Source organism: Salminus brasiliensis, chromosome 1, assembly GCF_030463535.1.
Source record: "Salminus brasiliensis chromosome 1, fSalBra1.hap2, whole genome shotgun sequence".
NCBI classification, from domain to species: Eukaryota; Metazoa; Chordata; class Actinopteri; order Characiformes; family Bryconidae; genus Salminus; species Salminus brasiliensis.
Window position 1 is genome coordinate 96,777,759 of NC_132878.1, and position 23,269 is coordinate 96,801,027.

The following is a 23,269-nucleotide window of genomic DNA, read 5'->3' on the forward strand; positions in this document are numbered from 1 at the left end:
GTGTCCCAATACTTTTGTCCGTGTAGTGTGTGCTTCAGTTCAGAAATCAGAGCAGTTGATTCGCCACCTTTACACCGACGCCCTGAGGCCTTTTCTACACCCCTGGTGTTCAGTCCAGTACAGAACACCTTCAGAGCTCCAGCATGCGGAGGAACAACAGCGTATTTGGCAGGTGGTCTTAATGTTTTGGCTAATTGGTGCACAAGTGGGTTTAAAGGTGATGTTCAAAGAAATATCTGCTATTTCTAACGCAGGAAAGATTACGTGCATCAATTTCCACAAACTGGACGTGCAGCGGTGGGACGGGGGGACGGGGGGGTGCGCAGCGGTGGGTAAATGGGCTCTATGAGTCTTTGTGATGAAGCTAGCATGAAAGGAGTGTGGGTGTGATATTAGGTCAGGTTAGCGATTTGGACTTGAGCGCCATCGTTTACAGAACAGCAGCGTGGGCGAGTGTCGCGCCCAGACTGAACCTTCGAACCTTTAGATTAGGAAGGAGTCTCGAATCACAACGAGCACATTTTCATGGATAGACTCATTAAGAGGGACTAATACGTCATTAAACATCTTCGTTATGGCCTGACGATGAGGAAGCAAGTCAGCGAGTCTCCCCAATCAGAGGCCAACACAGTCTGAGCCTCTCAAAATGTCAAAATGAGCTGCTTAACCCATCCCACATTAAAAATACACGAGGTGTCCAAAAGTTTGTGGACACCCTTCTAATAAATGCATTCAATTGCTTTATGTTGCACCCATTGCAAATTGAATAGGACTCTCTAGGAACCTTTTGGCTCCATGCCCGTTCTCTGGAATGATGGGTGGTGCTCCGTCCAGTACTTTTGGGATAAGTTGGGGAGGTGATGGGGTGCTGATTATCATCCAGCATCCTGAGCTCACTGACGCTCCTGATGCTGATTGCAATCAAATCCTCACAGCAATGCTTCTCCTTCAAAATCTAGTATAAAGTCTTTTTCTCTGGACAGTAGAGACAGTTACTCCAACAGAAGCAGAATGTTTAATAGCCTTGATTTCAGAAGAAACTGTGTACAAAAGATGTCCCAATACTTTTGTCCCTATAGCGTTCATTTCAGTTCAGAAATCAGTACAGTTGGTTCGGCACTACACCCCTGGTGTTCAGACATCTAGGGCATGGTCTGATGATTGAAAGCCCCTCTCTCTCACAGTATGTGTGTGTGTTTGTGTGTAGGTGTGTAGGTGTGTAGGTGTGGGTGTGTGTGAAGGAAGGCTCATACAAATCCACTCTAAATGAGCTGCTAAACCCATTAGCCATCCAGTCGGGCAGCTCGGACCGCTCTGCCCGCTCTGTCCAGCATCGTCTCGCTAATGAAGGAGGTACAGCAGATCGAGCGAGCAGCTTTAGGAACAGAAATGACTTTCAGAGGAGCACACGGACGCTGGAACAGCACAAAGGTCACCGGAGGTCACAACAGTGCGAATAAATAAGATTTGAGTTCGTACTAAATGATTCATTGAACAGATTCATTTGATTCATTTTTGGATTTGATAAAGAATACATGTTTATTCAGTTCCTACTCAGTCCTCCTACTCCACTGAAGATCTAAACAGACTCACTCAGAGTCGGGGTTTGGTGGGTTTGGTGGGTTTTAGTGTGAAACACTCAGTTCTAGATAACCTCGCCCAGTCAGAGCTGGAGTTCTACAGTGGAGGTGAAGGGAAGCAGACGTCTGAAGCTCTAATAAAAGCTCCTCACAGAAAGTTCTTCACCTAATGGAGATGAAGACGCTGCCTGATGCCTGAGACACGGTTCTACCAGAGTTCTGAGAAGAGTTCGGCTCTAGAACCTGCTTTTAAAATCAGATCATTAAAATGGTGGAGGGATACATGCTGCAGGGTGTAGTGCGGCTACAGAAAGTAGTCCCTAAAGAGAACTGGATTAGTTCAGATTCTCTATTCACTATTTTACCTTCATCATCATCATCATCATCATTTCATATAAAACTCAGAACACTCGTGTAGCTGCACTGGTGGGTTTGGGTAGGGAATAAATTATGGGCTGTATCTGTGTTGTAGTCATGGGGACCGCTGGCCTGGGTCAGTTTCTCTACAGTGAAGCTCAGATTGTCTCACTTATTTTAAGATTATTTATTGTTTTATTTTGAGATTTTTAAAATATTTTAAAATCATTTGGGGGATTTTGAGATTACATTATATTATATTTTTATGAGTGTATTGAGATTATTTTTTTACATTTTAAGATCAGTTTTAGTATTTTGAGATTATTTCCTAAACTTTTAAGATTCATTTTCAGTATTTTTAGTAGTTTGATTCATGATTATTTCTCTGTAGTTTTTATTTATTTATTAATATTTATGATTCTTTTTCAGTATGTTTGATATTTTGAGATGATTATTAACACCGTGTATATTTTAAATGACTGAAGCCAAAATAACCCAGAGCGCACAACTGCAGTGTGTGTGCAGAACAGTTGCGCTAGTACATTTACATTTACAGCATTTATCTGACGCTCTTATCCAGAGCGACTTACAAGGCTACTCGTATTACAGATGTGGGTCAATGTAGTGTTAGGAGTCTTGCCCAAGGACTCTTATTGGTGTAGCGCAGCAGCACAGTCACCCAGACCAGGAATCGAACCCCAGTCTCCCACGTGGTGTGGTAGCTCAGTGGCAGGTAGTGGTGTTATCCATAGCGCCACACCAACCACGCTAGTGGCCTGCTGCCTTTGTTTTGCTTGGTGAATGAATGGTGTTAATAAGGATAATGAAGCTCAGCAGGCCGGAGATGTCAATCACTGAGATGTACTGCCTCTACTTCAGATGCTAAAGCATTAACATCTGCGCCCCTTTCCTGCAGGACGGAGATCTGGACTGTAAGCTGGAGGAGCTGAGAGCGGAGGGGACATCTCTGTCCGAGCTTCAGGTCACTCAGTGGCTTGTCCAGCTGCTGCTAGGGGTCAGCTACATGCACCAGAGGTGAGAACACTCCCACTACATCACTGTTAGTAGACTGAGGCTAAACTAGCAGAAATCTGGCTAGTGATCAGCTCTCGTTCCTTTTCACTGGATTTATGTTCACCTGTTTTGATGAGATCTGGAGCTTCTACTGTAAAACCTGGAGACAGGATCTAGAACACACACCTTACAACTGTCCAACAATGCCAACACACTGTGCTCCCGTCAGTGGTTAGAGCACCAGGCTGTTGATGACAGGGTGTGGGGACAGGGATACACAGGCTCGTCAAGCTGCCACTGTTAGGCCCTTGAGCAAGGCTCTTCCCCTCCCTGCTTCCCTGGTGCTGCAGCGATGCCTGCCCATCCCTCTGGGCACATATGCTCACTGACACTGTGTGTGTTTGATTACTAGTGTGTGTGTGTGTGTGTGTGTGTGTGTGTGTGTGTGTGTGTGTGTGTTTACGGATGGGTTAAAGGTGGAGGCCAAATTCCATCTGTCTCTAACACATATGCTTGTCTTGGCTTGTCCTCGTCCAAGTTGAAACAGTTGGCCAGAATATCAGAAACACTTGTTTGTTTTCAGTGGTAAACAGAGCAGAGAGAGACTGGACGTATGTGAGACAAGTTTCTACACTGAAAGAGAGGCATCTCAACTTCCGTTACCATGGCGATACTCCTAAATCCATTACAATTCCCACAATTCCATGCAAATCCAAATCTTTACTTGCTAACAGTCGTCAGCTTAAGGTGGAACGCTACCTATGGCTTCTGAAATGTGCTTCTACGCCTCATTCATCAGTCTTCGTCCACCGTGTCCACAGTTTACAGCGTGGACAATGCAGGACAATGCAAGACAATGCAGGATAATGCAGGATAATGCTCACCCACACATAGCAAGGGCTTCCTGGGAATGTCTCCGGCAGCTTGCGAAATTTCCTTGGCCTTAGTGTATATGTATAGAGACACTATATTGCCAAAAGTCCAAATCATTGAATTCAGCTGTTCCAATCAATTCCATGGCCACGGGTGTATAAAACCGAGCCCCCAGGCATGCAGACGGCTTCTACAAACATTTGTGAAGGAAGGGTCGCTCTCAGGAGCTCAGTGAACTCCAGCGTGGGACTGTGATAGGAGGCCATCTGTGCAACAAGTCCAGTCGTAAAATTTCCCTTTCTACTAAATACTCCACAGTCAGCTGTCAGTGCCATTATAATAAAGTGGAAGTGTCTGGGAGCGACAGCAACTCGTAAGGCCCCGTAAAATGACTGAGGTCGCGGACGTCGCCGACTTTCTGCAGAGCCAATCGCTACAGACCTCCAGACTTCATGTGGCCTTTAGATTAGCTCAGGAACAGAGAGCGTAGAGAGCTTAAAGGCGTTTCCATGGCCGAGCAGCTGCATCCAAGCGTCGGATGCAGTGGTGTAAAGCACTCCGCCACTGGACTCTAGAGCAGTGGAGGTGTGTTCTCTGGAGGGACGAATCACGCTTCTCTGTCTGGCATCATCCAGTGGACAAGAATGGTGGTACTTGTCTGACTGCATCGTGCCAAGTGTAAAGTTTGGTGGAGGGGGGATCATGGTGTCGGGTTCTGCAACCTGCAAGTATTTATAGCCCCATCCTCCTCATGCAGCGCCATCTGCAAGAGCCTGAAGTTACTACCACCGTCTGGGAAATTATATAGTTCTGTGCAGAAGTGATAGCACCTAATCAATATGATTTAACCCCATTTATCTAATCAATAAGAAAGATATTGAAAATACTGAAATGCTGAAATACTGGCTAATCTTAGGGCACTATTTTGTGCTGCACTGCACCTTGTACATGTATCCCTCCACTGTTTCTATATAAAAGTACAGTTCCAGGCCTGAATCTTTTCCGACCTCTGGTAGAACAGTGTCTCGGGCATCAGGCAGTGTCTTCATCAACATTAGATAAAAGAACGTCCTGTGAGGGAGCTTTTAGAGGCATCTGTGAACGATTCTGACTGGGTAAGGTTATCTAGAACCCAAACGTTTCACACTAAAACCCACCACTTCAGTCTTAATGGCTTTGAAAAGCACATTAGCCATTTCTTCAGCCAAAAAAAGTAGTTCCAGCAGCTCACAGTAAAGAAGCTATTGTCGTTGCTTAGCAAGCAGTGGATGGTGGAAGGATACGGACGGTGAAAAATATCAGGTATAATGGCCTTTTGCTCTCAGGTTCCTCAGTTCTTCATGGCATGGGTTCCACAAGATTCTGTTGAGATTCTGATGAAGATTCTTCAGGAGCACCTTCAGGATTAATTTCCACGTTCTACCAGATCTCAGAAGTGTTGGATTGGACTCAGATCTGCTGACTGGGAGGAACCAGCACTGGAGAACCCTGAAGGAGCTGCTGTTCATGTTCATGAAAGCAGTTTGAGGGACTGACCTGGGGCGTTATCATGCTGGATGGACGTAGCGGTTAGAGGATGGTGAACCCACCAGACCCTCATTCTGGACGACTCTGTTTACATCTTAATTATGAACAATTTGGGGGAAATTGGAGAGTATACAGAGTCTCAGAGGCATGTGCTTCTTTAATGGTTTGGTATTTTCAGACGCCGACGATTTGACGTGTTTCTTCGGAAGCGATTTCGCTCTGCTTTGCGTCAAACCTAACAACCCTTACCTGTGATAAAATCGATGTAGCGCACCGCTTCTGTTGGCCTTAGTAACCCTGAGTGGCAGTGCCGTGCAGAGTCTGTGTGTGCGAACCAAACAGTGAACAATTATTTTTGCTATTTGACAGATTCTACATCTCAGCAAGGTTTTCGCTGTTAAAGGGCGGATGTGCCGTCTGCAGAAGAAAAAGCCTCGTACCCACAATGCCTCGCCACTTATTGATTCCTGTTTGCCTTCCTTTGGCAGGCGGATACTTCACCGAGATCTGAAGGCTAAGAATGTGTTTCTGAAGAGGAATAATGTGAAGATAGGTAAGCTCTCCTGTGGCTGCTGCGCTTTTTCTTTTTTTCAAGTTTCTTCAGCATCTTTCTAACGACACCCGCGCAACCGAGCCCTCCTGTTCGTAACAGCAGCCGGCTCTTTACTGTAAAGAGAGACAGGAGGAGAGCTGTTAAACAGCACAGCCTGAGCTGGAGTCTTGAAAGCCCAGGGAAAGAAAAGATGCTCCTCTGAGAGACGAGCTGAACCGTAATAAAAAATAAATAAATAAATAGACGCCGCTCGTTTTCGGGATGCTGATGGCAGTGCTTTCAGGTGTTCTGTAGGGTAGTTTGGAAGTACGTTAGGAAGTAAGTTCTCTACATATGTCTACACACCAAGTATGAGGGCCTTCTGCTGTACGTCTTATAGAAAGTACACAAGGACGGCAGCAGGACACTCAGGATTGTCTGGTCTGGTATAGTCAATAATGCTGCGTTCAAGTGGTGCCGTAAACTGGGAAGTACCATTTGTACCATTTGTAGATTGCACTCGGACAGCCAGTGAAGTGGTATGTGCAGGTCTTATGTTTTTTATAGTTCAGTTTTGACTAATCTGTGACTACGATGTGACTCAGTGTCGTTGTTTTGGGATATCCTACAGATCTCAATGCTTAGAGGCTGGATTTTCCAACTGTCTGGTACAAACAACCTTCTGATGAGCACTTGAGAGCACTTGAACGCAGCATGAAATGTGACTTGGTTGCAGAAGATCATCACAGCATCAACGGCATCTATTTCTTCCACTGCTCTCTCACAACACTTTTACAAAGAAAAGAGAAAAAAAAGAATCCTAAACACTAAATATTAGCCATTTCATCAGCCCCCCTCCTCAAAAAAATCATATATATATTAAATATATATGTTATGTTGTTATGTTAATATATATGTTGTTAAATCCATTTATATATTATATATGCACAATTTATCTAATCAATAAGAGAGATGGTGGTGAAACAGTAGCTAATCTTAGGACCTTGAGCATGTATCCCTCCACTGTTTCTATATAAAAGTACAGTTTCAGGCCTGAATCTTCTCTATCCTCTGGTAGAACAGTGTCTCAGGCATCAGGCAGTGTCCTAATCACCGTTAGGTGTAAGAACGTTCTGTGAGGAGCTTTTATTAGAGCTTCAGACGTCTGTGAACGATTCTGACAAGTCTGGGTTAGGCTGGGTTAAGTTTGGTGGATGGGGGATCATGTTGTCGAGTTCTGCACCCTGCAAGTATTTATAGCCCCATCCTCCTCATGCAACTCCATCCGCAAGAGCCTGAAGTTACTACCGCCTTTTTTGTACAGGGATTTCTATAGTTCCGTGCAGACGTTTGAGCACCTGATCACATGATTTAACCCCATTTCTAATCAATAAGAAAGTCTAAGACGATTCTGACTGGGTAAGGTTATCTATAACCTGAGCGTTTCACACTAAAACCCACCACTCCACTCTTAATGGCTTTGAAAACCACGCCATTTCTTCAAACAAAAAAAGTAGTTCCAGCAGCTCACAGTAAAGAAGCTATCATCGTTGCTTAGCAACAGTGGATGGTGGAAGGATACAGAGGGTGAAAAATATTAGGTATATTGACACAAGACCAGTTCTGAGGATGGGTCTCCCTTTGCTCTTGGGTTCCTCGGTTCTTCATGGTAGGGTTCCACAAGATTCTGTTGAAATTCTGGTCCCCTGAAGATCAGGAGCACCTTCAGGATTAATTTCCACATTCTACCAGATCTCAAAAGTGTTGGATTGGACTGAAGAACCCTGAAGGTGTTGCTGTTCATGTTCATGAAAGCAGTTTGAGGGACTTGGTAAACTGTAAACTGTGGTCATGAAGGAAGCTCATGGTCAGTCAGCCTGCTGCCCACCAGGTGAACCAACCCTACATCATGCAACCCCACACGCAGTGGCGGGAGCTGATAGCTACCGCACCAGCGTCCACTTGAAGCGAACCCCCGAGCACAGGTTTGAGGAGGACCAGAAGGCCCGGGCTCAGAAACACACTTGTACCGAACTTGTGGAGCTAGCGCTGAATGGACGCCCATTCAGTGTGCAGCAGTGTTAGCTCAGCATGTAGCACAGTTTATCTTACGTTAATGACCTCGTAATTCAGGCTGTGGCATTCAAGCGATGATGATTGGTGTTAACGGCCCAAAACGAGCCGAGAAAACATTCCCCACACCATTACACCACCACCTGAATGGGAGGGTTTACAGGGTTCCTAATAAAGTGGTCAGTGAGTGATGGGGCTTTGTCTACAATTTCAGTGATAACATGGTTGGGGCCTGCAATCGAACTGCTATGTGCTACAATGGATTCTCTGAATGATGCCTCAGAAGAACCACTTTTGGTTCCATAAAGAACCGTGTTTGTGAATTGGTAAAGAACCTTTACATCAGATGAATGTTCTTGAAATCTTTAAAAGGCTCTATTAATGGAACCAAATGAGGTTCTTCTATGGCATCATTCAAAGAACCTTTTGTAGCCCCTTTATTTTTAAGAGTGCAGGGAACTGAAAGTGTAGCATGAAGATTGCTACAAGCTAAGCTAAGCTAACACTGCTGCACACCAACATTGACTGCATACAAAAATCAGCCAACTACTAAACTAAAAGCCCCTGGGAACCTAAATCTGGCTCCGCGGGGCCCCCAGTGTAAAAGGACAAAGTCTCAAATAAAGGTCTGCTGTATTTCACCAGAATTGCCCTCCTGTTCAAGTGGAATGGGCGGCCCTAAAATTGGGTCAAGTTGACATCAGCACACCCCTGACCAATCACAAGGCTAACATGGCTCTGCAGCCTGGAGAGCTTAAGCTCGAACCGTGACTGGGGGAGCGTCTCCCCCACGTGAAATTCCTCTCATTCCACGTCCAGCTTTCACCCGGAGTTCCTAATATGGGCACATCTGGAGTTTTCTGCTGAGTGTATTGAGTGAGTGTGTGTGTGTGTGTGTGTGTGTGTACTGATTTACACTTGTTTTCTGTTCTTTGCTCAGGTGACTTTGGTGTGTCATGTTTGTTAATGGGGTCAAGTGACCTGGCGACCACATTTACAGGCACGCCGTACTACATGAGTCCAGAGGCCCTCAGTCACCGTGGTTACGACTCCAAATCTGATATCTGGTAAACTCAACATACCTACTTTCCATCCTGTAACCCCTACTGTTCTTTATCTACTGTTATTATAGTGCGTCAAAGTACTGCCTAGTCCAAACTCTGACCCACTGACCTGTTCAGGCTCCGCCCACAAATGTGTTTATTTGTGGCCAGTGTTGCAAGGTTGGACAAGCTTTACAGAACACTGCTAAAAAATGTACTTAAGGTTAGTAGCTTTGTAAGAGTGTATACATGTAATTAACTCTATATAACATTAGAATAAACCCAAATAAACATAAAGTCAGTGGTCAGTGAGAGTATCTACCTGTAATTAACTCTATATAACATTAGAATAAACCCTAATAAACATAAAGTCAGTGGTCAGTGAGAGTGTCTACCTGTAATTAACTCTATATAACATTAGAATAAACCCAAATAAACATAAAATCAGTGGTCAGTGAGAGTGTCTACCTGTAATTAACTCTATATAACATTAGAATAAACTCAAATAAACATAAAGTCAGTGGTCAGTGAGAGTGTCTACCTGTAATTAACTCTATATAACATTAGAATAAACCCAAATAAACATAAAATCAGTGGTCAGTGAGAGTGTCTACCTGTAATTAACTCTATATAACATTAGAATAAACCCAAATAAACATAAAGTCAGTGGTCAGTGAGAGTGTCTACCTGTAATTAACTCTATATAACATTAGATTAAACCCAAATAAACAAAGTCAGTGGTCAGTGAGAGTGTCTACCTGTAATTAACTCTATATAACATTAGAATAAACCCAAATACACATAAGGTCAGTGGTCAGTGAGAGTGTCTACCTGAACTCTTTGGTGTTGCTACATGGTTGCTATGGTATTTTAGATAGGTAGTTACTGTGTAGTTGCTGTGGTCTCTACTACTGTGGTCTCCACCAGTCACACACACTGTGGGTAAAAGTTGGTGAATCTGTATTGTTTATTATGTGTAACATGGCAGGATACAAGTGTGTGTGTGTGTGTGTGTGTGTTGTGTCATGCAGTGTGTGGAGCATTTGATCACCAGAGCAGCTTCTGAAGACCCTTTCTTTCATTAACTCAAAGGAATGGTGATCATTAACTCTCTTAAATATGAAAGCAGTCTGGGGGATGGATGCAGGTAGCGGATTGCTGTGTAATGTTGGCCTCTTTGAAGGTATGTGTGTGTGTGTGTGTGTGTGTGTGTGTGTGATGTAGCCATTCCTAGAAGCCTTCTAAGAACTTCAAAGCTTCAGAAGAAGCTCAGTGTTTACAGAAAGATGCTAGGAGAGGCAGCATCACCAGCCCCAAACATGGATAATGAGTCAGGAGATGTCTGCAATCATCTGCTGGGACCTGTATCACAGCAAGCTGTAAACACATTAATGAGCCATAACATTAAAACCAGACAGGTGAAGGGAAGAACACTGATGATCTGGTTTCTGTGGCTTCTGTGGAGATATTATTCAGCAAGTGATGAAACAGTGAGTTCTTGAAGATGATGGAGGTGGTCAAGCTTAAGAACCTGGGACAACTAGACAATGACTGGGTCAGAACATCTCCAGTACATTAGACAGGTCTTGTGGGCTGTTGCCGGTATGCAGTGGTCAGCACCTACCAAAGGTGCTGCAAGGAAGGACATCCAGTGGGCCAGCAACAGGGGCCCACCCACTTCACAACTTACAGGACTTAAAGGATCTGCTGCTTGGTGCCAGACACCACAGCAGGACACCTTCAGAGGTCTTGTGGAGTCCATGCCTCGAATAGTCGGATCGGTTGTGCTGGCACATGGTGGACCTACACGATACTAGGCTGTAGTTTAATTGTTATGGCTGATTGTGAGGAGTAATGTCCAGGTGTTGTGCTGCTAAGTGATTTCTCTTGTTGGTAGATGGTTGCTATGTTGTTGCTAGGGCACTGCTACATTGTTGTTTTGGTACTTTAATTGCCTGCTAGAACTTGCTGCTAAGTGTTGCTGCTAATGTAACCAAGTTGTTGCTAGAGTATCGCTTACCAGTTCATGTGTCGTGCTGAGGGGTTCTCCTCAAATGGTCCTTGTTGAGAAGAAGGGATTTGTCAGTGAGCATCAAAGGAAAGAGGAGGGAGAGAGAGAGGAGAGAGAGAGGAGAGAGAGAGAGAGAGAGAGAGAGAGAGAGAGAGAGGAGAGAGAGAGAGAGAGAGAGGAGAGGGAGAGGAGGAGAGGAGAGAGAGAGAGAGAGGAGAGAGAGAGAGAGAGAGAGAGGAGGAGAGAGAGAGAGAGAGAGAGGAGAGAGAGAGAGAGAGAGAGAGAGAGAGAGGAGAGAGAGGAGAGAGAGAGAGAGAGAGAGAGGAGGAGAGAGAGAGGAGAGAGAGAGGAGGAGAAGAGAGAGGAGAGAGAAAGGAGAAAGAGAGAGGAGGAGAGAGAGAAGAGAGAGAGAGAGGAGAGGGAGGAGAGGGAGAGGAGGAGAGGAGAGAGAGAGAGAGAGAGGAGAGAGGAGGAGAGAGAGAGAGGAGAGAGAGGAGGAGAGAGAGAAGAGAGGAGAGAGAGAGAGAGGAGAGAGAGGAGGAGAAGAGAGAGGAGAGAGGAGGAGAGAGAGGAGAGAGAGAAGAGAGAGAGGAGAGAGAGACAGAGAGAGAGGAGAGAGGAGAGAGAGGAGAGAGAGAGGAGGAGAGAGAGGAGAGAAAGAGGAGGAGAGAGAGAAGAGGAGAGAGAGGAGAGGAGGAGAAGAGAGAGGAGAGAGAGAAGAGAGAGAGGAGAGAGAGACAGAGAGAGAGGAGAGAGGACAGAGAGAAGAGAGAGAGGAGAGAGAGACAGAGAGAGAGGAGAGAGGAGAGAGAGGAGAGAGAGAGGAGAAGAGAGAGGAGAGAGAGGAGGAGAGAGAGAAGAGAGAAGAAGAAGTGATACAGAGTAGATGGAGACAGGAGGAGGAGGAGGAAAGGGTGGAGAATTGATACGGAGCAGATGGAGAGAGTATGAGAAAGGTGGAGGAGTGAGACAGGGCTGATGGAGAAAGGAGGAAGAGGAGAGAAAGGAGTAGAAGGGTGGAGGAGTGATACAGGGCTGATGGAGAAAGGAGAAAGAGGAGAGAGAGGAGGAGAAGGGTGGAGGAGTGATACAGAGCTGATGGAGAGAGGATGAGAAGGGTGGAGGAGTGATACGGAGCTGATGGAGAGAGGAGGAGGAGAAGGATGGAGGAGTGATATGGAGCTGATGGAGAGGAGGAGAAGGGTGGAGGAGTGATATGGAGCTGATGGAGAGGAGGAGAAGGGTGGAGGAGTGATACGGAGCTGATGGAGTGGTGAGGAAATAAGCTGAGAGCTGGGTTAAGTAGATTGAGAGGAAATGAAGAGGAAAAAGCCAAACAGTAATGCTGGAAGAGAGTGGACTCCTGTGTGTGTGTGTGTGTGTGTGTGTGTGTGTGTGTGTGTGTGTGTATGTGTGTGTGTGTGTGTGTGTGAGAGAGACATCTCATTGCCAAATAGCCTCGGGCATCTTCTGCTAATTTAACCACAACATACACACTCTCATATGCCATGGATGTGCTCTCCTGACACAAGCATGTACACCCACCCACACACACACACACACACACACACACACACACATACACACACACACACACACTCCTGAGCATATGAGAGTGTGTTAGAGAGAGTCTGAGAAACCTAATGAGATGAGGGCACTACAGTGGCATGTGAAGGACCACCAAAACAACCGAGACCACCATACCAGGACAGAGAGAGAGAGAGAGTGACAGAGGACAGAGAGAGAGGGGGACACAGGGAGTGAGAGAAAAGGGTGAGAGACATAGACAGACAGGCAGACAAGGAGAAAGAGAGAGAGACCGATGGGTGAAAGTAAGTGAGAGAGAGGCGGAGAGAGAAAGACGGTGGTCAGTATAGGTGCAGACAGGCTGGGAGTCGCCTCCAATATTGGAGGCCTGGAGGTTCCTGTGGGAGTGCTGGAAGAGCCTGGGGCATGAGGAGGCCCGGGGGCAGTGGCACAAGGAGGTCAGTGGCCTTGTACTGGACGTCTGGCTGTTGCCCTGTAGCAGGCATCATTGGGAGTGGATGGATCAGTGGGATTGAAGAGATCCATGGGCTGATGGAGAGAGGAGGAAGAGGAGAGAGAGGAGGAGAAAGGTGTAGGAGAAATACAGGGCTGATGTAGAGAGGAGGAAGAGGAGAGAGAGGAGGAGAAAGGTGTAGGAGTGACACAGAGCAGACGGAGAGAGGAGGAAAGGGTAAAGGAGTGATATTTGAGCTGATGGAGAGAGGAGGAATAGGAGAAAGGGAGAAGGAGAAGGGTGGAGGAGTGATACAGGGCTGATGGAGAGAGGAGGAGAAGTGTGAAGGAGTGATACAGGGCTGATGGAGAGAGGAGGAGAAGGGTGGAGGAGTGATACAGAGCAGATGGAGAGAGGAAGAGAAGGGTGAAAGAGGAGGAGAAGGGTGGAGGAGTGATACAGAGCTGATGGAGAGAGGAAGAGAAGGGTGAGTGCCATTTCCACGTCTGAGGCAGCCGAACCCCAGCAATCCTTGTATCGGTGAGCTTTCTGACAGCGAGTGGATCTGGATCCCCAGCTAGGACCAGCTCCTCTGAGATCAATGTCTCTAGAAGGATGGGTGGAGCTGATGGAGCGGATCCGAAGAGGCTGGATGGATGCACAAGAACACCTTATTTAAACAAAACAGGATCAGCAGTGACAGAGACTGTGTGGGTCCTGTAATGATGAGGGCCTCGGGTCCAGAGCAGACCTTGCCTCTTTAATGCTGAAGGTCCGGCACTGGGGAGCAGTCCTAAATATTGAGCTTTTACTGAAATATTAGTTTCATATTCTTGTGTCAGGAGTTCTTCCCACAGTACAGCCGTCCTTTCAGCCGCACCACATCCTAACTCAATTACCCCTCCATCATTTTCCATACTCTCCTACGGAGTAGATTGCATCTTTAATAGGGAAGCAGAGCTTAAATGGTAATGAAAACCATCCATCATCTGAAGTACAGTACAGGCAGTTGAGATTGGGTTCTGGCAATGAGGGTCAGGCTCTTTAGGGTAATGTATGTACAGAAGCGTGGGAAAATGAAGGGGGAAATGATTGACAGGCATCATTTCCTGTACTCTCAGGCAACTGTAATGGGAAGTGTAATATTGTGCTCATTAAACATATGCATTGTTTATGGTTCATCCTCACTCAGTTTCAGTGGGGTCTGAAGTATGCTTCTGTAGCACTGAATGGGTGGGGCTAAACTGCTGTAGGCTGAATGGGCTTGGCTAAACTGCTGTAGGCTGAATGGGTGGGGCTAAACTGCTATAGGCTAATGGGCAGGGCTAAACTGCTATAGGCTAAATGGGTGGGGCTAAACTGCTGTAGGCTGGATGGGTGGAGCTAAACTGCTGTAGGCTGAATGGGCAGGGCTAAACTGCTGTAGACTGAATGGGTGGAGCTAAACTGCTGTGGGCTGAGTTGGTGGGGTAAACTGCTGTAGGCTGAATGGGCTTGGCTAAACTGCTGTAGGCTGAATGGGTGGGGCTAAACTGCTATAGGCTAATGGGCTGGGCTAAACTGCTATAGGCTAAATGGGTGGGGCTAAACTGCTGTGGGCTGAGTTGGTGGGGTAAACTGCTGTAGGCTGAATGGGCAGGGCTAAACTGCTGTAGGCTGAATGGGTGGAGCTAAACTGCTGTAGGCTGAATGGACAGGGCTAAACTGCTGTAGGCCGAATGGGTGGTGCTAAACTGCTGTAGGCTGAATGGGTGGGGCTAAACTGCTGTAGGCTGAATGGGCTTGGCTAAACTGCTGTAGGCTGAATGGGTGGGGCTAAACTGCTATAGGCTAAATGGGTGGGGCTAAACTGCTGTAGGCTGAATGGGCTTGGTTAAACTGCTGTAGGCTGAATGGGCAGGGCTAAACTGCTGTAGGCTGAATGGGTGGAGCTAAACTGCTGTAGGCTGAATGGACAGGGCTAAACTGCTGTAGGCTGAATGGGTGGAGCTAAACTGCTGTAGGCTGAATGGACAGGGCTAAACTGCTGTAGGCCGAATGGGTGGTGCTAGACTGCTGTAGGCTGAATGGGTGTGGCTAAACTGCTGTAGGCTGAATGGGTGGAGCTAAACTGCTGTAGGCTGAATGGACAGGGCTAAACTGCTGTAGGCTGAATGGGTGGTGCTAAACTGCTGTAGGCTGAATGGGTGGGGCTAAACTGCTGTAGGCTGAATGGGTGGGGCTAAACTGCTGTAGGCTGAATGGGCGGGGCTAAGCTGGTGGTTGGTGAAAGGCTGCCACTAATACCACCATGTCTCATAATTGAGCATTTCTGCTTGAGTTTCTATGGAAACGTCTGACTAATCACAGATGTTCAGACAGGTCCAGGCAGCGCTTTGGGGTGAGATTTATCCAGTATTGATTCATTCCTATTAATAACAACCAGCAATCAGGTTAATTGCTGCTGTGATTTTGTCAGTATCCTGCAGGTGTGTTTGCAGACTGAACTGTAGACACTCGACAGTTCTGGGCTTTTCAGTAATCAGTGCTCTCCTCTCTGTGCAGTAAAAGTGCTTCCATATTTAACCACTCGGGTTTAAGCCAATCAGGACCTATTTCTGTTCTCCAGACTCTTCCATTTAACTCCCCAACCTTAAGCACTAAAGACATCCCGGACCACATCATGCCACGTCTTTATCTTACAAAGCACAGCTAAGTCACACAGAGAAACTAGTAGGTGCTGAATCACTCATAGTAGACACAGAATCATTCATAGTAAATGCTGAATAGTTTATAGGTAATACTGAATCATTCATAGTAAATGCTGAATAGTTTATAGGTAATACTGAATCATTCATAGTAGGTGCTGAATCATTCATAGTAAACACTGAATCATTCATAGTAGACACTGAATAATTCATAGTAGGTGCTGAATAATTAATAGTAGACACTGCATCATTCATGGTAGACACTGAATTGTTTATAGTAGGTGCTGAATAATTCATAGTAGACACTGAATCATTCATAGTAGACACTGAATTGTTCATAGTAGGTGCTGAATAATTAATAGTAGACACTGAATAATTAATAGTAGACACTGAATAATTCATAGCAGATACCAAATCATTCATAGTAGGTGCTGAATCATTCATAGTAAGTGTTGAATAGTTTATAGGTAATACTGAATCATTCATAGTAGGTGCTGAATCATTCATAGTAGGTACTGAATCATTCATAGTGGGTACTGAATAATTCATAGTAGACACTGAATTGTTTATAGTAGGTGCTGAATAATTCATAGTAGATACTGAATCATTCATAGTAGATACCGAATCATTCATAGTAGGTGCTGAATAGTTCATAGTGGATACTGAATCATTCATAGTAGACACTGAATTATGCATAGTAGGTGCTGAATCATTCATAGAAGATGAGAGAGGAATGGGAGGAGGCTGGTATCGTTACCCAAGGTATTTTTTTATCTTAAGGACCAAAGAGGAGCACATTTCAGCTCACCTGTAATCTGCTATGGCTGCTTGGCTCTTGTTCTTGGTTGAATTTAAGGCAGTTTTGGCGCTGAGCCTGAGAGGAATTAAAGAGTGTCACCAAGTAATGCAGCGTTAAGTGCTAATTTAATAATTTAGTAATTTACAGCACTATATACTATAATAATGTATTGTGGATACTGAATAATTCATATTAGTTACTGAATCATTCATAGTAGGTGCTGAACTACTCATAGTAGACACTGAATCACTCATTGTAGGTGCTGAATAGTTCATAGTTATTACTGAGTCATTCATAGTAGACACTGAATCATTCATTGTAGGTGCTGAATAGTTCATAGTTATTACTGAGTCATTCATAGTAGACACTGAATCATTCATAGTAGACATTGAATCATTCATAGTAGACATTGAATCATTCATAGTAGGTGCTGAATCATTCATAGTAGATACTGAATCATTCATAGTAGACACTGAATCATTCATAGTAGACACTGAATCATTCATAGTAGGTGCTGACTCATTCATAGTAGATACTGAATCATTCATAGTAGACACTGAATCATTCATAGTAGACATTGAATCATTCATAGTAGGTGCTGAATCATTCATAGTAGATACTGAATCATTCATAGTAGGTGCTGATTCATTCAAAAGACACCAAACTTGTCCAGGCTTCTCAACTACATTCACACTCTAAGGTTCTTCGCAGGTTCTTTAGCAAAGGTTACATAGAATGGTGAACACTTAAAGACACCTGAATCCATTGACAAATGGATTTATACTTTAAAAAGAAAAGGTTCTACTTATTACTGACTCAAAACAGTGGTGGAACCCTTTGTGGTACTATATAGAACCTCTATAAGAACCTCTTTTTTAAGGGTATGTGACAGACAAACATGTTCTATATCTTTATTTAAAGAACCTTCTTCAAAAATAGTCCCATAAGGCACCAGAAAGGGGTTCTGCTTTAAGTAAAAGAACCATTTTGTTGGTACTGTATTGGCACCCTATTTGCAAAGAGTCTAGCCATTCACTCTCAACAGCACGCACTACTAAATAGAAAGGGTTCTACATATTACTGAAAAGGGTTCTTTGCAAGCTCCGAGTGGCTCATTGGTCTAATGCGCTGCCACTATGGCCCGGGAGTCTGAGAGAGCACCCGGCACTTTCCCCGGCACTTTCCTCCGAGATGGGCAGCTGCTTGGCGAAGCCACAGCAGTAGTAGTGGTTGGGAAAGAGGGGCGGTGGCTGGTTTTACATGTATCAGAGGTGATGTGTTAAGGCCTTACCCTCCTAGTGTTGGGAGCGTGGCTAATGCTAGGAGGAGCTACGAATGGGTGGGTTAACAGGCAGGACCATATCCATTGCTTTGATAGCTACATTAGCCTTGTAGCTCCAGAGCGAAACCTCAGACACCAGATTTGTTCTGGCTTCTCAACAAGGTTCCTCCAGGGTTCTTTAGCAAGGGTTACAGTTATATATAGAATGGTGACTAGGTTCTACCTCGTATATGACATGGGCTTTTTTGACTTATAACAATAGTGGATCCCATTGCTTTCCATTACTTACCATTACTTACCATTACCTTCCATTACTTGTTAGCTACATTAGCCTCATAGCTACAGTGTAAAAGCAAAGAAGCCCAACTTATCTTTGCCACAAATGTAGCTTTAATATTCACGTGTGTATATGTGTATATATGTGTGTGTGTGTGTGTGTGTGTGTGTTTGTGCAGGTCTTTGGGCTGTATCCTGTATGAGATGTGTTGTTTGAAACACGCCTTTGAGGGCCATAACTTCCTGTCTGTGGTGATGAAGATCGTAGAGGGCTCTACTCCGTCACTGCCTGAAAGATACTCACCTGGGCTGAGCGCTTTACTGCACAGGTATGAAGAATAGGGTCAGCGATATGGCCAGAATATCATTTATACATTTTATTATATATATATATATATTTATATATATATTTATATATTTATATATTATATATATAATTTTTTTTTCTTTTAATTATTATATATATATTTTTACAAATTCACTGTAAGAAGGTAAAGATCACAAATTCACTGTAAGAATCTAAAACTCTAACCACTGATATATATATATAATAAGATAACAACATAATAGCCTGACATTAGCCTGAGATCACTGCAACCAATGGCCCTCTAGCATTGGGCTCTGGGGTTCTCCGGACTGATGGAGCCCCATGCAGTGCCTCTGGGATGAGTTGGAGTGGTGCAACTAATCATCCAGTTTCAGTTCCTGACTTTACTGATGCTCTTTTGGGGCTGAAAACAATCAAATCCTCCTCACAGCAATGTTCCAACAAGTAGTATAGAGCCCTCCCAGAAGAGTAGAGGCAGTTACTACAGCAAACCATAACACTAATATTAAGTAGGCCCCCCCTTGTGCCACTAAAACTGCTCTGACCAGTCAAGGCTTGGACTCCACAAGACCTCTGAAGGTGTCCTGCTGTGGGATCTATCAGGCACCAAGACTAACATTAGCAGCAGGGCCTCCTTTAAGTCCTATTGAGCGCCTATGACCACTTTTGGTAGGTACTGACCACTGCGTACCAGGGAACACCCCACAAGATCTGTCTGATGTTTTGGAGATGTTCTGACCCAGACGTCTAGAACATCACAGTGTGGCTCCTGTCCTTCAAGAGCTCCCTTGATAGCAGTCACTGGAGCCAGATCATCTTCATTTGAGCTGTCAGTGGTTTTAATGTAATGGCTGGTGTGATCGTGTTACCAACACCTGGACCTGTCTAACACCGTCTACCTGTATTCAATGCTGATAATCTCAGCCAGTGTAAAAGTGCTGGACCTGTGGCGTGAAGTGTGTGTTCCCAATCGTGAAGCTCAGGCAAACACAGAGTCTGAAAAGACTGATAGTTCATCACTGAGCCGTCTGTCAGGGAACGCAGTGAAGGAGGATGATCATCATTGTTGGATGTTGGCACTGACGGATAGCTCGATTAAAGCTCGATTCCTCTGAGCCCTCCTGCTCTCTGTCATTCTCTCTCTCTCTCTCTCGCTCTCGCTCTCAGGATGTTGGAGAAGAACCCCTCGTGCAGAATCTCTGCAGCTGATGCTCTGAGCTGTGGTTTTATAGAGGAGCTCACTCAGGTACAGGGTCATCCTTTGCTCTGATTATCATAATTATTAATATCATTATTATCAGGATACGTGAGGGAGACTGAAACCCCGTCTGACTGAGCTTTTCCAGCTGAATTATCCAGTACAGCCACTGTACATTTTACACTGTACACTGTACAGTAAAATAAAGCTTTCCCTCCATCTCAGCCTGATCCCACACAGATAGAGACCATGTGACCTCTGATTCTACTATGATTCTACAGGCATAATAATTCATAGTAGGTACAGAATAATTTATAGCAGATACTGAATATTTCATAGTAGGTACATAATAATTAATAATAGATGCTAAATAATTCATAATAAATACTGAATAAATTGTACTAGATACTGAAATAATTATGATGGTTACTAATTTATTTATACTGGTAACTAATAAATTCATAAAGGATACTTAAAACAATGGTTGCTCAATAAATCTATATAACTAACTATTCATAGTGGTTGCTAAATGATTTATAGAATCATTAATAATGGCACATAAGAAAAAAATCATAGTGGATACTGAATAATTAATAATAGGTACTGAATAATTTATAACATACTGAAAAATTCATAATAGGTATATAATAATTAATAATAGATACTAAATAATTAATAATAAAAACGGAATATTTTGTACTAGATACTGAATAAATTATGATGGTTACTAAATTATTCATACTGGTAACTAATAATTCATAAAGGATACTTAAAACAATGGTTGCTCAATAAATCTATATAACTAACTATTCATAGTGGTTGCAGAATGACTTGTAGAAGACACTAAATAATGGCACATAATTAAAATTTCATAGTGGATACTGAACAATTAATATTGGTTACTGAATAATTTATATAGTTGACAATACATCATTTTTAATTCATAATAGATACTGCATAATTTGTATTTAATGTGTACATACTTAGTAATTCATCATAGTTACAGAACTATATTTAGTAGATACTAAATAATTCATAGTGGATACTGAATAGTTCATAAGATGTGCTTATTCAACATGGAAATTGACACTGAAATAGAATTCATTAATGATCCTGAATAATAAAACAAAAATACTATTTAATTGAAGGTAGATACTAAAACAAATATAGTGGATACTGAATAATTCATAGAAGATACTAAATAATTCATAGTGGGTACTGAATAATTCATAGTGGGTACTGAATAATTCATAGTGGGTACTGAATAATTAATAGAAGATACTAAATAATTCATAGTGGGTACTGAATAATTCATAGTGGATACTGAAAAATTAATGGAATATACTATATAATTCATAGTGGATACTGAATTTGTTTTTCATTTCAACTACATACAGAGTGAAACAAAACAATGTTCCTCCAGGACCATGGTGCAACATAAACACAGTGCATACAGAAACTGAAAAACAGTATTTGTATACATACAAATACTGAATAATTCATAGAATATACTAAATAATTCATAATGGGTACTGAATAATTTATAGAATAAACTAAATAATTCATAGTGGATACTGAATATTTTTTAATAGATACTGAATAATTCTTAGAATATACTTAATCATTTTTTAATATATATTAAATAATTCATAGTGAATACTGAGTAATTCATAGTGGATACTGACCAATAAAATTGAATCTTACATATGATATATCAGTATGTATTTCCTCATCGCCCTGAAACCTTCATAGTGAAACGCTGGTTGACCGATAGACCCAGAGCAGCTCCTTTACTTAGTCTTTTAGTCTGCAGATCAGTGGAATGCACTCTACAGCACCTCTGCATTCACAGTCATTGATTCATTGATAGTTTTTAATCGTGCATCTCTACAGAAGCAGTCTTTTAGTTTACCCACACTCTCTCTCTCTTTTTTTTTTAAAGGCTCTGTATGGGATTTTCCGTCTGCAGGCTAAAACACCCTGAAACATGTAATCAGCATTTGAAACGCTGACACCAAGCACAATAACACAATAGCCGCTAATGTGCTCATCTCTCGCGCTGTTGCTGTCCGGCTGCCAAAGCTTTAATTTTCCTCTGTAATTTTGTGCCTTTGTAAATGTTTTCTTCTCTCCTGCCCTCCCTCCATCTCACCGAGGATAATGTCCTCTACCCGCCTTCAGCTTCCTCTGTGAGAATTTCAACAAAGAAAGACGACAAAGCACATTTACAGGATCGTCTGCGGCCCCTTTAACATTAGCTAACGGCTCTTAGCATGGAATCCACACTGCAGTTCAGTTCAGTTAACTGCTGAGCACCTGAACACAAAACACCCAGAAATAATAACAATATAATGTAATATTGATATGTTAGCGTTACTGAATGCATGGTAAGGCTTTTCCTACGTAAGAGCAACCTTAATATTTTAGTTAGTTAGCAAAGTTAGCAAAGTTAGCGACCACTACTGCGGCCAGTCGAAAGTTGAACCATCAGTTGCAGATTTACAGCATGTCGTTGTTATTAAACCCATGTAAACATTTCTGTATCATAATAAGTACTGAATAGTTTATATTGGTTGCAGATTGATTCATACCGGTTACATAATTATTTCTAAATACTACATAATTCATGCTGGTTATCAAAGAATGTATAGAGAATATAATTATCACAGGGGTCACTGAATAATTCATACTGGAAACTAAATAATTAATATTATTCGCTAAATGATTCATAGTGGTTACAGAATAGTTATAGTAGACACTAAATAATTCATAGTGGTTACTGAGCAATTCAGAGTGGATATTGAATAACTCATAGTACTTACTGAGCAATTCATAGTAGATATTGAATAATTCATAGTAGATATTGAATAATTCATAGTAGATACTGAATAATTTATAGTGGATACTGAATAATTTATAGTGGATACTGAATAATTCATAGTGGATACTGAATAATTTATAGTGTATTAGATAGGGTAATAGATGCTGAATAATTTGTACTTAATATGTACGTACTTAGTAATTCATCATAGTTACAGAACATGTTGTATTAGATACTAAATAATTTATGAAAGATACTAAATAATTCATAGTGGAAACTGAATAGTTTGTAAGATGTGCTCATTTAACATTGGAAATAGAATTCATTAATGATCCTGAATAATAAAACAAAAATACTATTTAATTGAAGATAGATACTAAAACAAATATAGTGGATACTGAATAATTCATGTAATATACTAAATCATTTATATTGGATATGTAATAATTTATAGTAAATACTGAATAATTTATAGTGGATACTGAATAATTTATAGTGGATACTGAATAATTCATAGTGGATACTGAATAATTTATAGTGTATTAGATAGGGTAATAGATGCTGAATAATTTGTACTTAATATGTACGTACTTAGTAATTCATCATAGTTACAGAACATGTTGTATTAGATACTAAATAATTTATGAAAGATACTAAATAATTCATAGTGGAAACTGAATAGTTTGTAAGATGTGCTCATTTAACATTGGAAATAGAATTCATTAATGATCCTGAATAATAAAACAAAAATACTATTTAATTGAAGATAGATACTAAAACAAATATAGTGGATACTGAATAATTCATGTAATATACTAAATCATTTATATTGGATATGTAATAATTTATAGTAAATACTGAATAATTTATAGTGGATACTGAATAAT

General features: G+C 42.5%; 1 protein-coding gene across 4 annotated transcripts in view; it reads left to right on the top strand.

Annotated features, from left to right (window-relative positions):
• Positions 1-23,269, top strand: part of nek11 (NIMA-related kinase 11) — a 126,486-nt gene that overhangs the window by 36,326 nt on the left and 66,891 nt on the right. For all 4 annotated transcript variants that reach the window (XM_072692510.1, XM_072692509.1, XM_072692511.1 and 1 more), the window contains 5 exons: positions 2,854-2,972; positions 5,840-5,904; positions 8,897-9,023; positions 18,215-18,364; positions 19,531-19,604. In XM_072692510.1, coding sequence (XP_072548611.1) covers positions 2,854-2,972; positions 5,840-5,904; positions 8,897-9,023; positions 18,215-18,364; positions 19,531-19,604 — 535 coding nt within the window. The remainder of the gene's footprint in view (positions 1-2,853; positions 2,973-5,839; positions 5,905-8,896; positions 9,024-18,214; positions 18,365-19,530; positions 19,605-23,269) is intronic.